We start from the raw sequence: 13117 nt of genomic DNA on the forward strand, positions 1-13117 counted from the left end.
CCCCGGACATCACGATCATGAAGCTGCGGCTTTTATCGAAGATAGATTGAAACGAAGTGAGCACGTGCTAGTGTTGGCTGCTCCAAGAAAAGCGATAAAAGCCATCATCTGCACGCGTCTTTATCCGGATACATCGCCGCTCGAGTCGTTGACGAAGGTATCGCTGTACCAAGATTCGGTTTGCTCCTCTCGCAAGGCACCATGTCATCAAAGGCCCATCAACTCTTCTCGGTGACCATCTTTGGTTATCGAAAGCCTGGCATGGATGAAGATGCCTATCATGAGTACGTCAGTGAGACGCACGCGGGACATCTGAACGAGTTGCTTATCAAGAACAAGATTGTTTCATATCACATGGCAAGTATATCATAGTCAGTATGAAGAGGTAAATTAAAAAGCATAACTAATGCTATCTAGCAACACAACTCGACCAAGGGGCGAGCACTAATCGACCGCATCCTCCCTAACCTCCCCTCAGAAAAGGTCGACGATGCCGACTGCATCGTGCAGATCGTATTCAAGGACATTGAAGACTATGTGAAAGTAAAGAATGAGGAAAAGTTCAAGACCGTGGTTGACCCTGATCATGCCGTTTTCTCTGACCCGTCGAGAACCAAGTTTGTGACTGGATGGTTCGAGTTTCACATTACAGATGGGGAACTGGTTTAATTCTCTATGAATGGGCATTAGACAGCAGTAGATGTGCTATAATTGATTTGACGCAAATATTAGCATAGATGTTTCATAACTAAAAGCTATGGGACCTCGTCTTGCTTCCATCTCCTATATCTCATCTCAATGACATGTCCATCTCCTGTGAAGTCCCGACTTGCAACCATCTGTGCCACAACCACAACAAACGTGTCTGTGGCTCATGTCTTGTAGCGTTACATACATATTGACAATAGTCCTCTTCATTGGTTAATTGTCCCGGTTTATCCTCTGCTCTCGGCTTAATCAGGAAGTTGACATGACAACGTCAGCTTGGCCACCCCGCCAGTTAACGGCCCAGCTACAATGGTTCCAGTAAGGAGAGATAAGAGCCTCATGCCATGTGTAATGTTACTAGTTTTCTCTTCCCTCACTGGGACTCTTGTCATCTTCCTCCGTCTCGCCTTAGAAGTTGGAGTTGGAGTTGATGGTTTCAGTAGCATGTGGCTTGATGGTTTGACAGCGGATGAAAAGTCTATTTTTAAACAGACAATGTTTCAAAACATTGTTTTACATAGACAATCTTGCCTTGAGATCTATCATCTTGTTAACTACAATTCAATATCTCTGCTCCACAGTAGATCCCGCTCTGCAGCTTTACTTCCTTGGCCTCGAACACAGTATCTCCGGGGCCTATAGCTATGCCCGGCTGACCCGGTAGATTCGGCTCTCGTATGCCGCTGCTGGCGTATGACAATGCATGAAAGAGAGAATCAACGACGTTGGCTAGCTGACGAGCTTAGGCTGAGCTGCATAAGCACGTGGCATTGAAGGCAAAAGTCCGTTGTATGCACATGGCGTGATTCGCGGAGGACCCATCTCATCCTTGGGCGTGCGAATGTTATCCAAGGATGGTGTGCCAAGTTGTCGAGTCGAAATAGAGTTCTCCAATCGGGAAAATACCAGAAACGGGAGTCATCGAGCGGCTAGCTAGGCCGGTATAGGCATGGAAATACCCAACAGTACACAGGCTCTGGGTAAGGGTATTGGTAGATCATATCTGGAGGAACAGAGGCTGTGCTTGATTATGTTACATCCCGGAGGTGACAGCTGAAACGGGACGGCTTATGGATCACAGATGACGCCCCATCTGGTATAAGACGGGTAGATCTGAAGCCATACTAGAATTTACTGGTGAGAGACATCTCGGCATCCGACTAGAACAAACTCTCAACCAATACGAGAATCTCCTTGCTTGGTTCTCCTCCAGATGCTCTATTGGCGATAACGGCAACCTGCTCACGGCCAACTCCACGTGCTGAGAGGGACGGCTGCTCAAGCCCCAACTCCCTCACCAGGGTCTCCACACGCTGTGCCACTTCAATAGCTTCACCGCGAGCGTCTCCCCCTCGGCGACTTCCCCCCAAGGCTGGAAGCAGACGGGCAATATGCTGGGCGGCCGCCTCGTCTGTCTCTGCCTTGTGGCGGAGGACCGGACCCAGCGTCAGACAGCTGGTTTCACCGTCTGGGAGACTCGTTGGTCAGCAGAAATTCATTTGCCGGTATCTTTTTTGTCTTGGGCTTATTGTGGCTGTTTTGTCAGTTGTGTAGGGTTACATCATCCCGAATTGTGCCTCTGTCATACCACGCCTTCTGCAGATCCGATTGGACGTGTCTCAAGGGTGTCTCAGGAGAGGTGGGTTCAGCCTTGTTCGCCCGTCTCTCCAACGGGATCAAAGTAAGACGGGGCGTGTGATAGTAAGAGATGCTAGACTTACGAGGGATTCCATAGGGGCTTCCAAGAGCATGGCCTAGAGCGTGGGAGAGACCCATGCCGCCTCTAAAGTTGGAACCACGAAGGCCAGAACTGGAAAAAGCAGCGAGCTGTAGCTTGGTGGTAATGTCGTCGGCAGTATCAGAGCCATGGATCTTATCTGCCGCTGGGAGGCACTCAGCCAAAACAGCCAAAGCCCACTGAGCTAGGGCCTTCCACGGCACCTCGGAGGCGTTTGGATGATACACAGTCTCGACTGCGTGATCTACCGCCCGCATACCCGTCGAGAGCCAGAGGCGCTTGGGGGTGTGTCGAGCAAACGCGGCGTCGTAGAAGATGGCGCCCACACCCATGGAAGGGTGCATGAAGCCAAGCTTGGTGCCGTCAGAGCGTGTGAAACCTCCCCCGGCTGTGCACTCGGCAGCGCTGAGCGTCGTGGGGATGGCGATGTGCGTGAGGGTCCTCCCCGTGGATTCGTGTATGCGGAAGCAGACCATCTTGGCCGAATCAATGGGCGAGCCGCCTCCAACGGACACCACCGTGTCGATCTCGTCGTATTCGTTGACCAGCCGGGTAGCCTCGTCTACTCCCTCGGCCTGGCCGTGCTGCTTGATGTCCGAGTAGGTCCCGGCGTGGAGCTCACCGAGAAGCTCCTCTAGATTGCGGATCGCGGGTGTCTTGGTGGCCATGGAGCTGCCAGTGATTATGAAGACCTTGGAGGTAGAGGACGGGATCACGCTCAAGAGGTGTCTCTCAACGCACCCGGAACCGTAGTGCAGGTACTTGAGATGGTCCTGGGGCCTCCATAGGCCAGAGAGGGGAGAATCAGTGCATTCGATAGCCATTGGGGCGATGTTTGCCAGTGCAAGATACTAGTGATATTTCTCGAGAAGAAAGATTCCAGTCTATCACGGAGTATTTCTAGCCCTGGACCTCCAAACGCATCCCCTACGGATACACCTGCAGAACGGTATCTACAGGTTGCAGGGGGCTTCAGCCTGTACGGAACGGAACGATTGGAGTCCCGCTGATAATGATTCACTGTATCACCTGAAGCCCATAGACTAAGCTCACCTGGTACATAGCAGTCCCGTATGTGTGGAGGGGAATCTGACGGCGTCGGTCAGCGATCGGCCAAGCCACTCTGGAGCATTTCGAGACCTTGGAGAGAAGAACCCTCCGAAGGCCTTTTTTGGAAGCCTGAAAGACCATTTCTATCTCTTCCATCTCTCTTCTTGCAAGGTAGAGTCTCACGTAATGGCGCCCAGCGTGGTACCATATCCGTGGTGTCTGTGACGAACTGGCCTCCTCCTTGATTAGGCTAACCTACTATATACCTCAGATCTCTTGGAAGCCTCGACCATCTTTTATGGGCCTCTCCGCTGAGATCTGCTGCAAGGATGTGGAATACCCAGACTAAAGAGGTTTGTTCATCTATCCCTACCTCACTCGATAGCCGGATCCTGACTCTAGACGATGGAGCAACCGCAAATGTGGTCGACTCACGATCTAGCATGCGCTCACTGTCGAGCTCGCAAGATCCGCTGCGGAAGGGAGCGTCCTCAGTGCGAGAGCTGTAAGCGAGATGGCGTCGAGTGTCGTTACTCGTCCCCTGGGAAGCGTATCAACCACGTCAAGCTCCTGTAAGTTCGCCCTACCTGTCCCATTCTATTGGAAGTACAAGAGGCTCAAACCTTCATGTCTCAGGTGCCAGAACTTCGAGGCGCTCGAAGACCAGCTGAGCAGCATCCAAAGCGACCTCTCAACCTTGACGTCGCTTGTCAGGAGCGGCAACGGAGCCAAGTCACTGCCCACGCCGGGGGAAGACTGGCTGCCCGAAGACACGGCAGCAAGATCGGATGAGACAACGGCTGCTCCCCGCAAGGACCGTAACATAGCACGGGACGTGTCACAGTCTATGGACCGATACCACGGACCGTCTTCCCTCTACACGCTCTGCAAGGAGTTTCACGACGACCCCGTCTTTAGGACCTCGGACCATGATTCGGGTGATGGTGTTGCTGTGCGCGTCATGCTGCAACACACGCTTGCCGAGGCCAGCAAAGAGCAGCAGCTTGATATAACCTCTGATCATACTGGTATCTGTCTCCCTCCTAGGCAATTTCTCAACATTGTGGTTGGGCAATTCTTCAAGAGCGCCGACTACGCAACCGACATCTTTACAAGGTCCAACTTTCAGGCCAATCTCGATCGTATCTACTCGCACCCTCCAAGGCCGTCGGATGAGGGCTGGGCCGTGTGTTTCAATGTCATTGTTCTGTTGGCTATTGGAAAGGATCAAACGAGCCACGGCAACAGTCCTTTTATCCAGCCCTTTATACAAACGCTAGGAATGGCTATTAATAATCCGCGTGTGTTCTTGACACCAAGACTCGTCAACGTTCAGGCCCTGGCTTTGCTGGTAGGTTTTCTCCGCCCCATGTATTTGCTGAAAGATCATTGACGTGTTTCTGTAGAGCTATGTGACGGAGCAATACAGCACCACAGCCCTCGCAGAACTTATCTTTGCCCAGGCCTGTCATCTGGCTCGAACTATGGGCCTTCACCAGGCTCGCGCCTCCATCCATGACTGCCCCCCTGAAGTGATTATTGAAAGACAAAAGGTCTTCAGGTCTCTCTACATTCGAGATAAGAATGCCGTTGTTTGCCGAGGAGCGACCTCCTGTCTACCAGGCTACGACTCCAGCGTTGCTCGACCATCGGAGGGCGACGAAGCCAGATATTCGCCTAGGATTGACCTCGCAAAGATTCAAGACGATGTTTACCGGAATCTCCATGCTTCTGAATCGCCCGATTTGCCTCCGTCAAAGCAGGCTCAACTTCTATTGCAACTAGAGCAGAAACTGGAGCAATGGGACGCGACACATCGAGTCACTAAGATACCGCCAACATCCGTCGACTCAGCCACTTTGATGCTTTCTTTCTTTACAACCAGGCTTTGCATTCTGAGGGCCAGTGAGGACACCAAATACTCGCATCAGGCGCTGAGAGATGCAAAGGCCAGTTGTCTCCTCTTCCTCTTGGCAACAACGGCGCAGCCAGATCCTCGCATGGTGGAAGCTCTAGATCGACTTCTTGGACATACTCGATCATGCAGTCCGATAATTCTGGCAAACTCGTACACCACAAGAGAAAACCTCTCTCAGAAGAGAGCTTCTACACCGGATGAGGGCGAGATCTTGGCTTCGGTCCTACCAAGGCTGGCCGCAAACTTCCCACTGGCGGCTGTGTTCATAATCGCCCGGAACATTATGCAGCCAATGGCATCCTCAAATGACGCCTTCGGTCAGCCGGAAGAGGAAATCCTGCTCTTGGAGGCTCTGCGTAACAGATACGCTTCGGCAGTCGACCAAGAACACGTCGAGAATCTTCCGTTGAAACTGAGTCGAACACTCGAATCTCTTCTTCGCATCGTACGACAAAAGGTATTTCCCGAGGTCACAAGCACGCCATCCATGGCCTTTAATGAGCTATCCAGTCTCCAATCGACAGCATCCTCGTCTTCTCAACGAGGGAGTATCGGTGGCTCACTCAAAGACACACCTCCAGATACCGGGGCGCAGTCTACAGCTGCGCCTGCAAGCGAAGCAGTTTCCACCACATCGATGCTTCTCCCATTCATGCAGCCACACGAGTCTCCCAGCGGATGTTCGCCATGGCTTGGGAATGCAAGCCACGGAACAATGACTCTCTCACAATGGCCAGCGCCATACAAGCAGCATCCCGAGGCGGCAGTTCATGTGGGAAAAAGACAAAGACTTTCTAATCAGGCAGAGATATTTGATATAACAACAGGGTTTACGGATCATCATGTTACTCGCGCTGAGGAGGACCCTCTCTTCACCTTTGACTTTCTTGCAGCAGCAAACGACATTCCTGTTTTTGAAGTTGATGAATAACTGAATTCCCTCTTTCAATATTGATTTTGGAGTTGAAATTCAAGGGTTAAGGAGCCGGGGCGTCTTCACTCTTTTCTATTTTCAGTCTAGATATATCTGTCAGATACATTGCCGATAACCGCTTCAACACACAAGCAAAAGCAGAGTTAGAAAAAACAAGATAACTCTGTACCCTTCACTCTTTGTCCTTTTCTTCTTTCTCCGCAACTGCCGCCTCCTCTAGACGCTTAACTTCTTCTTCACTAACCGGAATGGTTGCAAAGCGGCGTAGAGCAGCAATGTTGGCCTCGGGGGTGAGCTCCTTACCACTACCAATCAGAGCTTCGAGATGCTCAAAGTAGCGAATAAAGAAGCCGGGTGTGGCTGTATTGATAAAGACAGCCTCCTCGTCAAAAGGGTTGCTGAACTTGTGCGGCAGACGAATGGGAATCGTCAGCATCTCGCCAGCCTTGCAGTCGACATCGGGGCGGCCCGGGGAGTGGAAACGGACTGTGCCCTTCTGCAATGCAGCCCTGGTCAGTTTATCCCATTAAGAGCGTGGGGGTCCAGGAGGCTTGCCTTGACGTAGAAGCCCTCGTCATGCATCTCGTGAAAGTGAAAGACGGGACCATCAGACTTGGGAGGAAGCAGGCTCTCGATGACGGCTAGCCGATACTGCGTGTTGGATCCATCTTCAATAGGGCGCCATAGGTCTACCTTTGACTTAGAACACCCCACTGTAATTGAAGCAGGTCACAGTCTTTGAACTACTTACACTGCCCAAGGCGTCGCCAAGGCACTTCCTCTGGCTTGAAGTGGTTGATCCGGAGCGTCTCCGCGTAGGCCTCGGTAGCCGAGTCCATGACGAAGCAGCAAGTCGTCTTAGACTCAACTGTTGGTTGGACGCAGAAGCGGAGCTCTAGTGCAGCAAGGAACAGGGGGCGTTGCGTGAAGCCGGAGTTAGAACTTAAGGATTTCCTCTTTGGGACGAGTTGGCGATGGCTTCGACTCGCGAATTATACGGATCCTTCATTATTTTATAACATTTCTTAACGCCGATAATTCCGCTTCTCTCATTCTATACACTACGGAAACCTACAGAATCTGTAACCGGCTTCCGACAAATGCCTTCATCTGGCTCCCGAATGAGTTTGCTGGTAAACTCGAAAGACGGCTGCGTAAGCTCATGACGACGACGGGCACAGTCTTCAAGTATCAAAATCCTCTGGAAACTCTCAAGTCGGCTCCCGTGCAACTTTCAATAATGTTCTGATAGCGCAATCTAATGCAGCCGCAACTCCAAGACATAAAACGGGCTTGGTTCTTCAGCGACGTTTTGGGCATGCACTAAGTCCGCCCACGGAGCACGAGGCGCGAGGGTAGGCTTGTATGATGCTGTGCACTCTTGTTCCTGCCTCGAATTGTCTCGGAGTTAGTCACTCTTTCCATTCAGTCTCTTCTTTGGTGGCAGTGCATAAGAAATGAGACGCGTGAATTCCCTTCTGCCCTCGGCGCACTTACTCCTACGCAATCATCTCACCTCTTCAACTTCCACATCCTTTTCGAGGCAATCAACTCTCCAGCTTCTACGCACTTCACCCTCAAGCATGTCCAACACGATGCTCCAGTACCAGGCCGTCAAGCAAGGCGGACCCTTTGCTCTCGCCACGGTTCCCAAACCCAAGCCCGAACCGACTGATGTCTGCATTCGTATCAAGGCCGTGGCACTCAACCCCCTGGACTACAAGATGTTGACGCGCGGAGAGATGGTCAGATCTTGGCCTGCAGTCTTTGGTCTCGACGGCGCCGGCATCGTCGAGGAAGTTGGTGACGAGGTCACTGACTTCAAGCCGGGCCAAGAGGTCTTTGCCCTCTGCGGCATCGGCGGCAAGACAGCTGGCTTCCAAGAAGTCGTCACCGTGCCTCAGCATTTCGTATCTCAGAAACCCGCATTGCTCACTTTTGAGGAAGTTGTGTCTCTGCCGTGAGTATACGCCTGCACCCTCATTGCCCCTGAAAACACTACACGACCGTTGACTCATGCTGTACTCTAGCATCTGTTATCTAACCGCCGCGGCCGCCATTCTCGTCGGCCTCCATGTGCCAATTCCTCATATCTCGTCAAAGGCACCTGGCGAGCCCGTCTCCCCACCCGGAAGCGTCCTTGTTCTTGGCGGCGGCTCAGCCGTTGGAGGAGCTGCAATCCAGGTGCTTCGGTTTGCCCTCCCCCAGGCAACCATTCTCGCCACGGCCTCTCTAGAGCACTCGGAACGCCTCAAATCTCTGGGCGTCACTGAAACCATTGACCGAAGATCATCTTCGCTCGTTTCTGACGTCACGGGAGCGGCTCCAGGGGGTGTGGACGCAATCCTGGACTGTGTCACGGCCGCTGCAGAGGACCCCGGCCTCTTCGGGACACTGAATAACAATGGCCCTCACCTATACTCGCAGGTGTTCACGGGAGTCAAGGTTTCCGCTCCCGAGGGCGTCAATCAGGCCGTGGTTTTCGGGCGCAACGTCTTTGAGGCTCCCGGGGGAAAGGGGGCAATGGCAGGTCTCGGTAAACTTTTGGAGGAGGGAACCTACAAGCTCCCTATCCCCATTAAGGTCATTGGCAAGGGATGGGATGCAGTTGGTGCCGGGTTACTTGACTTTGAGGCCCGCAGCAGCGGAGAGAAGCTCATTGTAAGCCTGTGAGGCATTCCGCCAACTCCTTGTTGAACATTCCACTTGCCCTCTCACAGGTCGAATGGGTTGGTGGCCGAATAGGTAGAGAAAACAGTTATCATCACACTCATGTGTTGAAATTCAAGGGAGTTTAAGTCATTAACGCTCAGGACACTAGCTATGTGATGTCAGTCCCTAGGGTAGGTAGACTCTGGCGATGTACAACACAAATCTTGGCCTCATATTATCTGATACTGGGTAGTGATTTATTGCTTCACTATCTCATTAAACTTCATATCTTAGTCCCTCCCATATCTTCTAAATGATTAATCACAGCCCCTAAGATATTCTGTTGGATCAACTAGAGTAGTGTTCAGGATGGAAGACGTTGGAACATTCACACAGCCATAGCACAAGCCGAAAGCAATGTCTTCGACGCAGAGTAACACATCAAATACCAGCTTTGTCATTCAGGTATGAATTAACACAGCTTTGCGCAAACAACGGTAACTGGATATGTGTACATGTGCTAGCTCTGCTTATGCCTAAGGAAAGCTCATCAACTCATAGACGTCACGACTTACTACCCCTGAATCGCATATTTGCTCCCTATGCCAAGACACGCTGCCGAAACGGAACTCCAACTCGGCGTCCGTTGCGGAATCCTCGGACATTCGCAGCATACCTGCATACCCAAAAAACTAACCCCTAGCTGCATCACCTGTACCAGACTCTCGGGTCCGGATTTCTCGTATTCCGTCTCCCATAGACCATCAGATACACGTGCTTTTGATAGAACTCGGGTTCCGCAACCCGCACCTTTTTGAGGCAACCCACTACCAGTAGACGTCTTGAATCGTATAATACCTTGGTGTTGAAGCAGTACACCATCATCTGACAAAACCCAAGTTTCACAGGAAAATCATTCCCATTCTTGTCTCTGTTCTCCCCCCAGCTGCCCATCATGGCCGTTATCCTCCCCCGCTTTCACCTCATTGAGATTGAGGACTACTCGTGGTGCCCAATCTGGCTCCGCGAGTACGCCCATCGCTCTCTAGCCGCGGTTTGGAGTACTGTTGGGTTCAACAGGACCACCTCCACGGCTGCACAGATGTGCGATGTCATCACTGCCAACCTCCCCGGACATCCAAGCGAGTATCACTTTGTGGATGCCTGTGCCGGGGCTGGAGGTCCGACTCCCATCTTTGAGGAGGTTCTCAACGAGCGAATGGCCTCGGAAGGGAAGCCTCCCATTGAGTTCCTGCTCACGGATCTGTTCCCGGATCTAGACGCTTGGAAGGCCATCACCGCTAAAAGTGACCACATATCGTATGTGGAGAAGCCAGTCGATGCTACCAAGGCGTCGAGATACGCTGCCCGTGACAAGAAGGAACTTCGTATCTTCAACATGTGCTTCCATCACTTTGACGACGCTGGTGCTCGCAAGGTGCTTCGAAGCTGCATCGAGGAGTCCGACGCGTTCATGTAAGTATTCTGTCAGTTGTTGACGTCGCTGGTACTAACAAGTGCAGGATCTTTGAGCTTACTCACCGAACACCTTCATCGCTCATCACCACCACATTCGTCATTCTGTCCCCCTTTGTGACCACTCTACTCTGGTGGTGGTGGTCTCCCATGCACCTCTTCTTCACTTACATCATCCCTGTCGTCCCTCTGTTCTTTGTAATCAATGGCTACGTCTCATGCTTGCGAGGTCGTACTCCCGAGGAGATGTTTAAGCTTATCCAAGCAGAAGACATTGACACTACAGGCTGGAGGTTCACCAACGGCGAGACACGCGTTCTCCCTCCATTTGGGACGATCTACCACTTTATTGGAACCAAGGAGTGAGTGAGGGCTAGATACTGCATTGTAGACTAGGTCATGGTGGGATAAGAGAAGAGGTGGGCCGGAAGGTAGAGAAGACAACAGACGTGAGACAGGTAGTGAGCTTCAATAGACCAGCAGAAACGGAAGGTTCTAGACAATAGAGTGCTATTTGAAGAGAAAAGATTGCGCCTGAAATTTTCAATACAGAGTCCGAGCTGTCACGTTTGGAATCGATCTGGATTTTATACGTTAATATGTCTTCAATAAGAATCCAGGACATGTATGTATCATTGCAGATCATCATTCTTGATCATCGTGACAACAGGTTAAGAATGGAAACTAGACAGACTATCACTCAATCTTGACAGATGAAATATTTTGCAGGTAAGGTCAAACAAACCACCTCTCTTTGATAACACGCCCCTCACACTCCACTCGCCCTGGGCGAGAGCTTAACCAACAGCGGCGGCTTTATCCAAAACCCATAAATCTTCTGCCCATCCATCCACCCTTGAGACTCTGGCAAAAGCTCCATGTCAAACCTCCACAACAACCTCGCAAGAATCAATCTCAGCTCTGCCTTAGCCAAGTTCTTGCCGAGACAGTTTCGGGGCCCGACTGAAAAGGGCTGAAAAACGGCTCTACAATCTCCTTGTTCGTTGAGCCATCGCTCTGGTAGAAACTCTGAAGTTTGAATAAAGTTCTTTTCAGAGTGGTAAGCAGCGAGCTGGTTGACACCGACAATAGTGCCTTCGGGTACAAAGAGGCCATCAATGGCCTCTCCGCCAGGGGGTACAACTCTTGGGAGCGTGGCTGCAACTGGTGGGAATAGTCGCATTGACTCTTGAATGACCGCATCCAGGAGTGGTACTCTGTCATTAGAAAGCGCCAAAGTGGTAATGTCTTCCTCTGCTTCGAACTCCTGTCTGATGCAGCCCTGAAGCTGTTGATAGACATCTCGATGCGTCAACAGGAGGTAAGTGGTGCCTGCCAAGGCCGTAGCAGTGCCATCCGATCCAGCTATGGCGATGCTAAAAGCATCTACCACCATCTCATCAGGTGTCAAGCCTTTGCCCTGGTCCTCGGCAGCCAGCACATGGTGCCAAAAGTCTTTGCGATCGTCGGTTGGGCCTCGGGCGATTCGAGCTTCTACCATCTCCTTTGCGCGCATTGCGTTGGCAAACCGTGAGTTTGCGGAGCCTCGTAAGAAAAAGAAGTATCTTAAAGAGCCGAAGCCATAGTATTGGGCCATCTGGCTCATGATCAACTCTCTAGATACACCCTTGATGCATGCCACAAAGGGATGAGGTTCTCCGGTGTCGATGCAAGAAAAGTCTTGGCCAAAGGCAAGAGATCCGATTAGATCAAATGCTATAGAAACATCAGCATCCAACGGAACTTCAAGAGGTCATCCAACTTACTCGTCAGGGGAAACCATTTCGCCAAGTCTAAGGGGCCATCCGAGCAACGTGCTTGTAGCTGATCAAGTAACTTGGTGCAATATTGGACAAGAATGTCTTCTTGCTCTCGGAGAGCCTTTTCAGAAAATGCGTGAGAAAGGAGACGTCGATGTCTAGAATGCGTCACGCGATCCGCCGTCACAATGTCTGGCTTATCAGTACCAGAGCTCCCATTGTCAAGGAACAGACTCACTGGGTACTCCAGTCGGCGTGACAAGGGAGAATATTGGGTCTTTGATCATCTCAACAGTTCTATGGCCGTATATCGTCTTCCAAGCCGTGCCAGAAGTGTACGATACCTCGTCTGGTGCCACTCGAACTGTTGGGCCATATTGACGGTGAAGTTCCACCAATCGATGGTTCAGCTTTCCTTGATATTGGTTCCAACACCAGGGAATTCTAGTCGCGGCCCAGAGTCTTGGGCCCGGGTGGTGCCTCAAGGGGTGTAAAAGGACGTTGTAGATGATTCTTAGCAAGACCTAGCAGTAATTAGCAGGGGTTCAATGTGTTGACAATTCGCAACTCACAAGCAAAGGCAGCGCCGCCAACAACCACAACCCTATGGCCAGCATATTGATGATATTTGATCATTCAGTGAGCTCAGTGTGATTCAAAGGACCATGCTTCTCAGCGGATCCCTAGTAAATGGGCTCTGATGCTTCCCCTCGGTCACATGCTGACCATAACAGACATGACCAGCATGGAGAGCGGAACGCGAAACGGACTTGAATGGATTTCGGCTTCCGAGTTGGGTTCCTGCTTACGGCCTTGGACAGTGAAAGTGGTGCCGGAATAGAGTCAGTCGTAGTCAAAAGCGCGCTTGCTGCAGCCTCAGA

At 51.4% G+C, this 13117-nt stretch overlaps 7 protein-coding genes across 7 annotated transcripts; 4 read left to right on the forward strand and 3 right to left on the reverse strand.

The window, feature by feature from the left end:
• Positions 1-201: 201 nt before the first annotated feature.
• On the forward strand, positions 202-669 carry LRP88_13906 (EthD domain-containing protein; the record flags this gene model as incomplete). The annotated part of the gene is made up of 2 exons (XM_083250262.1): positions 202-361; positions 479-669. The coding sequence occupies 2 exons, from the start codon at positions 202-204 to the stop codon at positions 667-669; spliced, it is 351 nt and encodes a 116-aa protein (XP_083094596.1).
• Positions 670-2250: 1581 nt separating this feature from the next.
• On the reverse strand, positions 2251-3270 carry LRP88_13907 (iron-containing alcohol dehydrogenase; the record flags this gene model as incomplete). The annotated part of the gene is made up of 1 exon (XM_083250263.1): positions 2251-3270. One exon carries the CDS (start codon positions 3268-3270, stop codon positions 2251-2253), a length of 1020 nt encoding a protein of 339 aa, XP_083094597.1.
• Positions 3271-3825: 555 nt separating this feature from the next.
• On the forward strand, positions 3826-5405 carry LRP88_13908 (uncharacterized protein; the record flags this gene model as incomplete). The annotated part of the gene is made up of 5 exons (XM_083250264.1): positions 3826-3849; positions 3899-4068; positions 4133-4847; positions 4903-5316; positions 5382-5405. 5 exons carry the CDS (start codon positions 3826-3828, stop codon positions 5403-5405), a joined length of 1347 nt encoding a protein of 448 aa, XP_083094598.1.
• Positions 5406-6520: 1115 nt separating this feature from the next.
• On the reverse strand, positions 6521-7187 carry LRP88_13909 (cupin domain-containing protein; the record flags this gene model as incomplete). Its single annotated transcript, XM_083250265.1, has 3 exons — positions 6521-6844; positions 6910-7037; positions 7100-7187. The coding sequence occupies 3 exons, from the start codon at positions 7185-7187 to the stop codon at positions 6521-6523; spliced, it is 540 nt and encodes a 179-aa protein (XP_083094599.1).
• A 744-nt stretch (positions 7188-7931) lies between these two features.
• LRP88_13910 (zinc-binding alcohol dehydrogenase family protein) lies at positions 7932-9021 on the forward strand (the record flags this gene model as incomplete). Its single annotated transcript, XM_083250266.1, has 2 exons — positions 7932-8308; positions 8379-9021. The coding sequence occupies 2 exons, from the start codon at positions 7932-7934 to the stop codon at positions 9019-9021; spliced, it is 1020 nt and encodes a 339-aa protein (XP_083094600.1).
• Positions 9022-9955: 934 nt separating this feature from the next.
• On the forward strand, positions 9956-10842 carry LRP88_13911 (uncharacterized protein; the record flags this gene model as incomplete). Its single annotated transcript, XM_083250267.1, has 2 exons — positions 9956-10470; positions 10524-10842. The coding sequence occupies 2 exons, from the start codon at positions 9956-9958 to the stop codon at positions 10840-10842; spliced, it is 834 nt and encodes a 277-aa protein (XP_083094601.1).
• A 403-nt stretch (positions 10843-11245) lies between these two features.
• LRP88_13912 (cytochrome P450) lies at positions 11246-12523 on the reverse strand (the record flags this gene model as incomplete). Its single annotated transcript, XM_083250268.1, has 3 exons — positions 11246-12192; positions 12243-12269; positions 12475-12523. The coding sequence occupies 3 exons, from the start codon at positions 12521-12523 to the stop codon at positions 11246-11248; spliced, it is 1023 nt and encodes a 340-aa protein (XP_083094602.1).
• Between the last annotated feature and the right edge of the window lie 594 nt (positions 12524-13117).

The sequence above is a fragment of the Fusarium phalaenopsidis genome (genome assembly GCF_050370095.1).
Source record: "Fusarium phalaenopsidis strain FUZ10S chromosome Unknown contig_32332, whole genome shotgun sequence".
Classification (NCBI taxonomy): Eukaryota; Fungi; Ascomycota; class Sordariomycetes; order Hypocreales; family Nectriaceae; genus Fusarium; species Fusarium phalaenopsidis.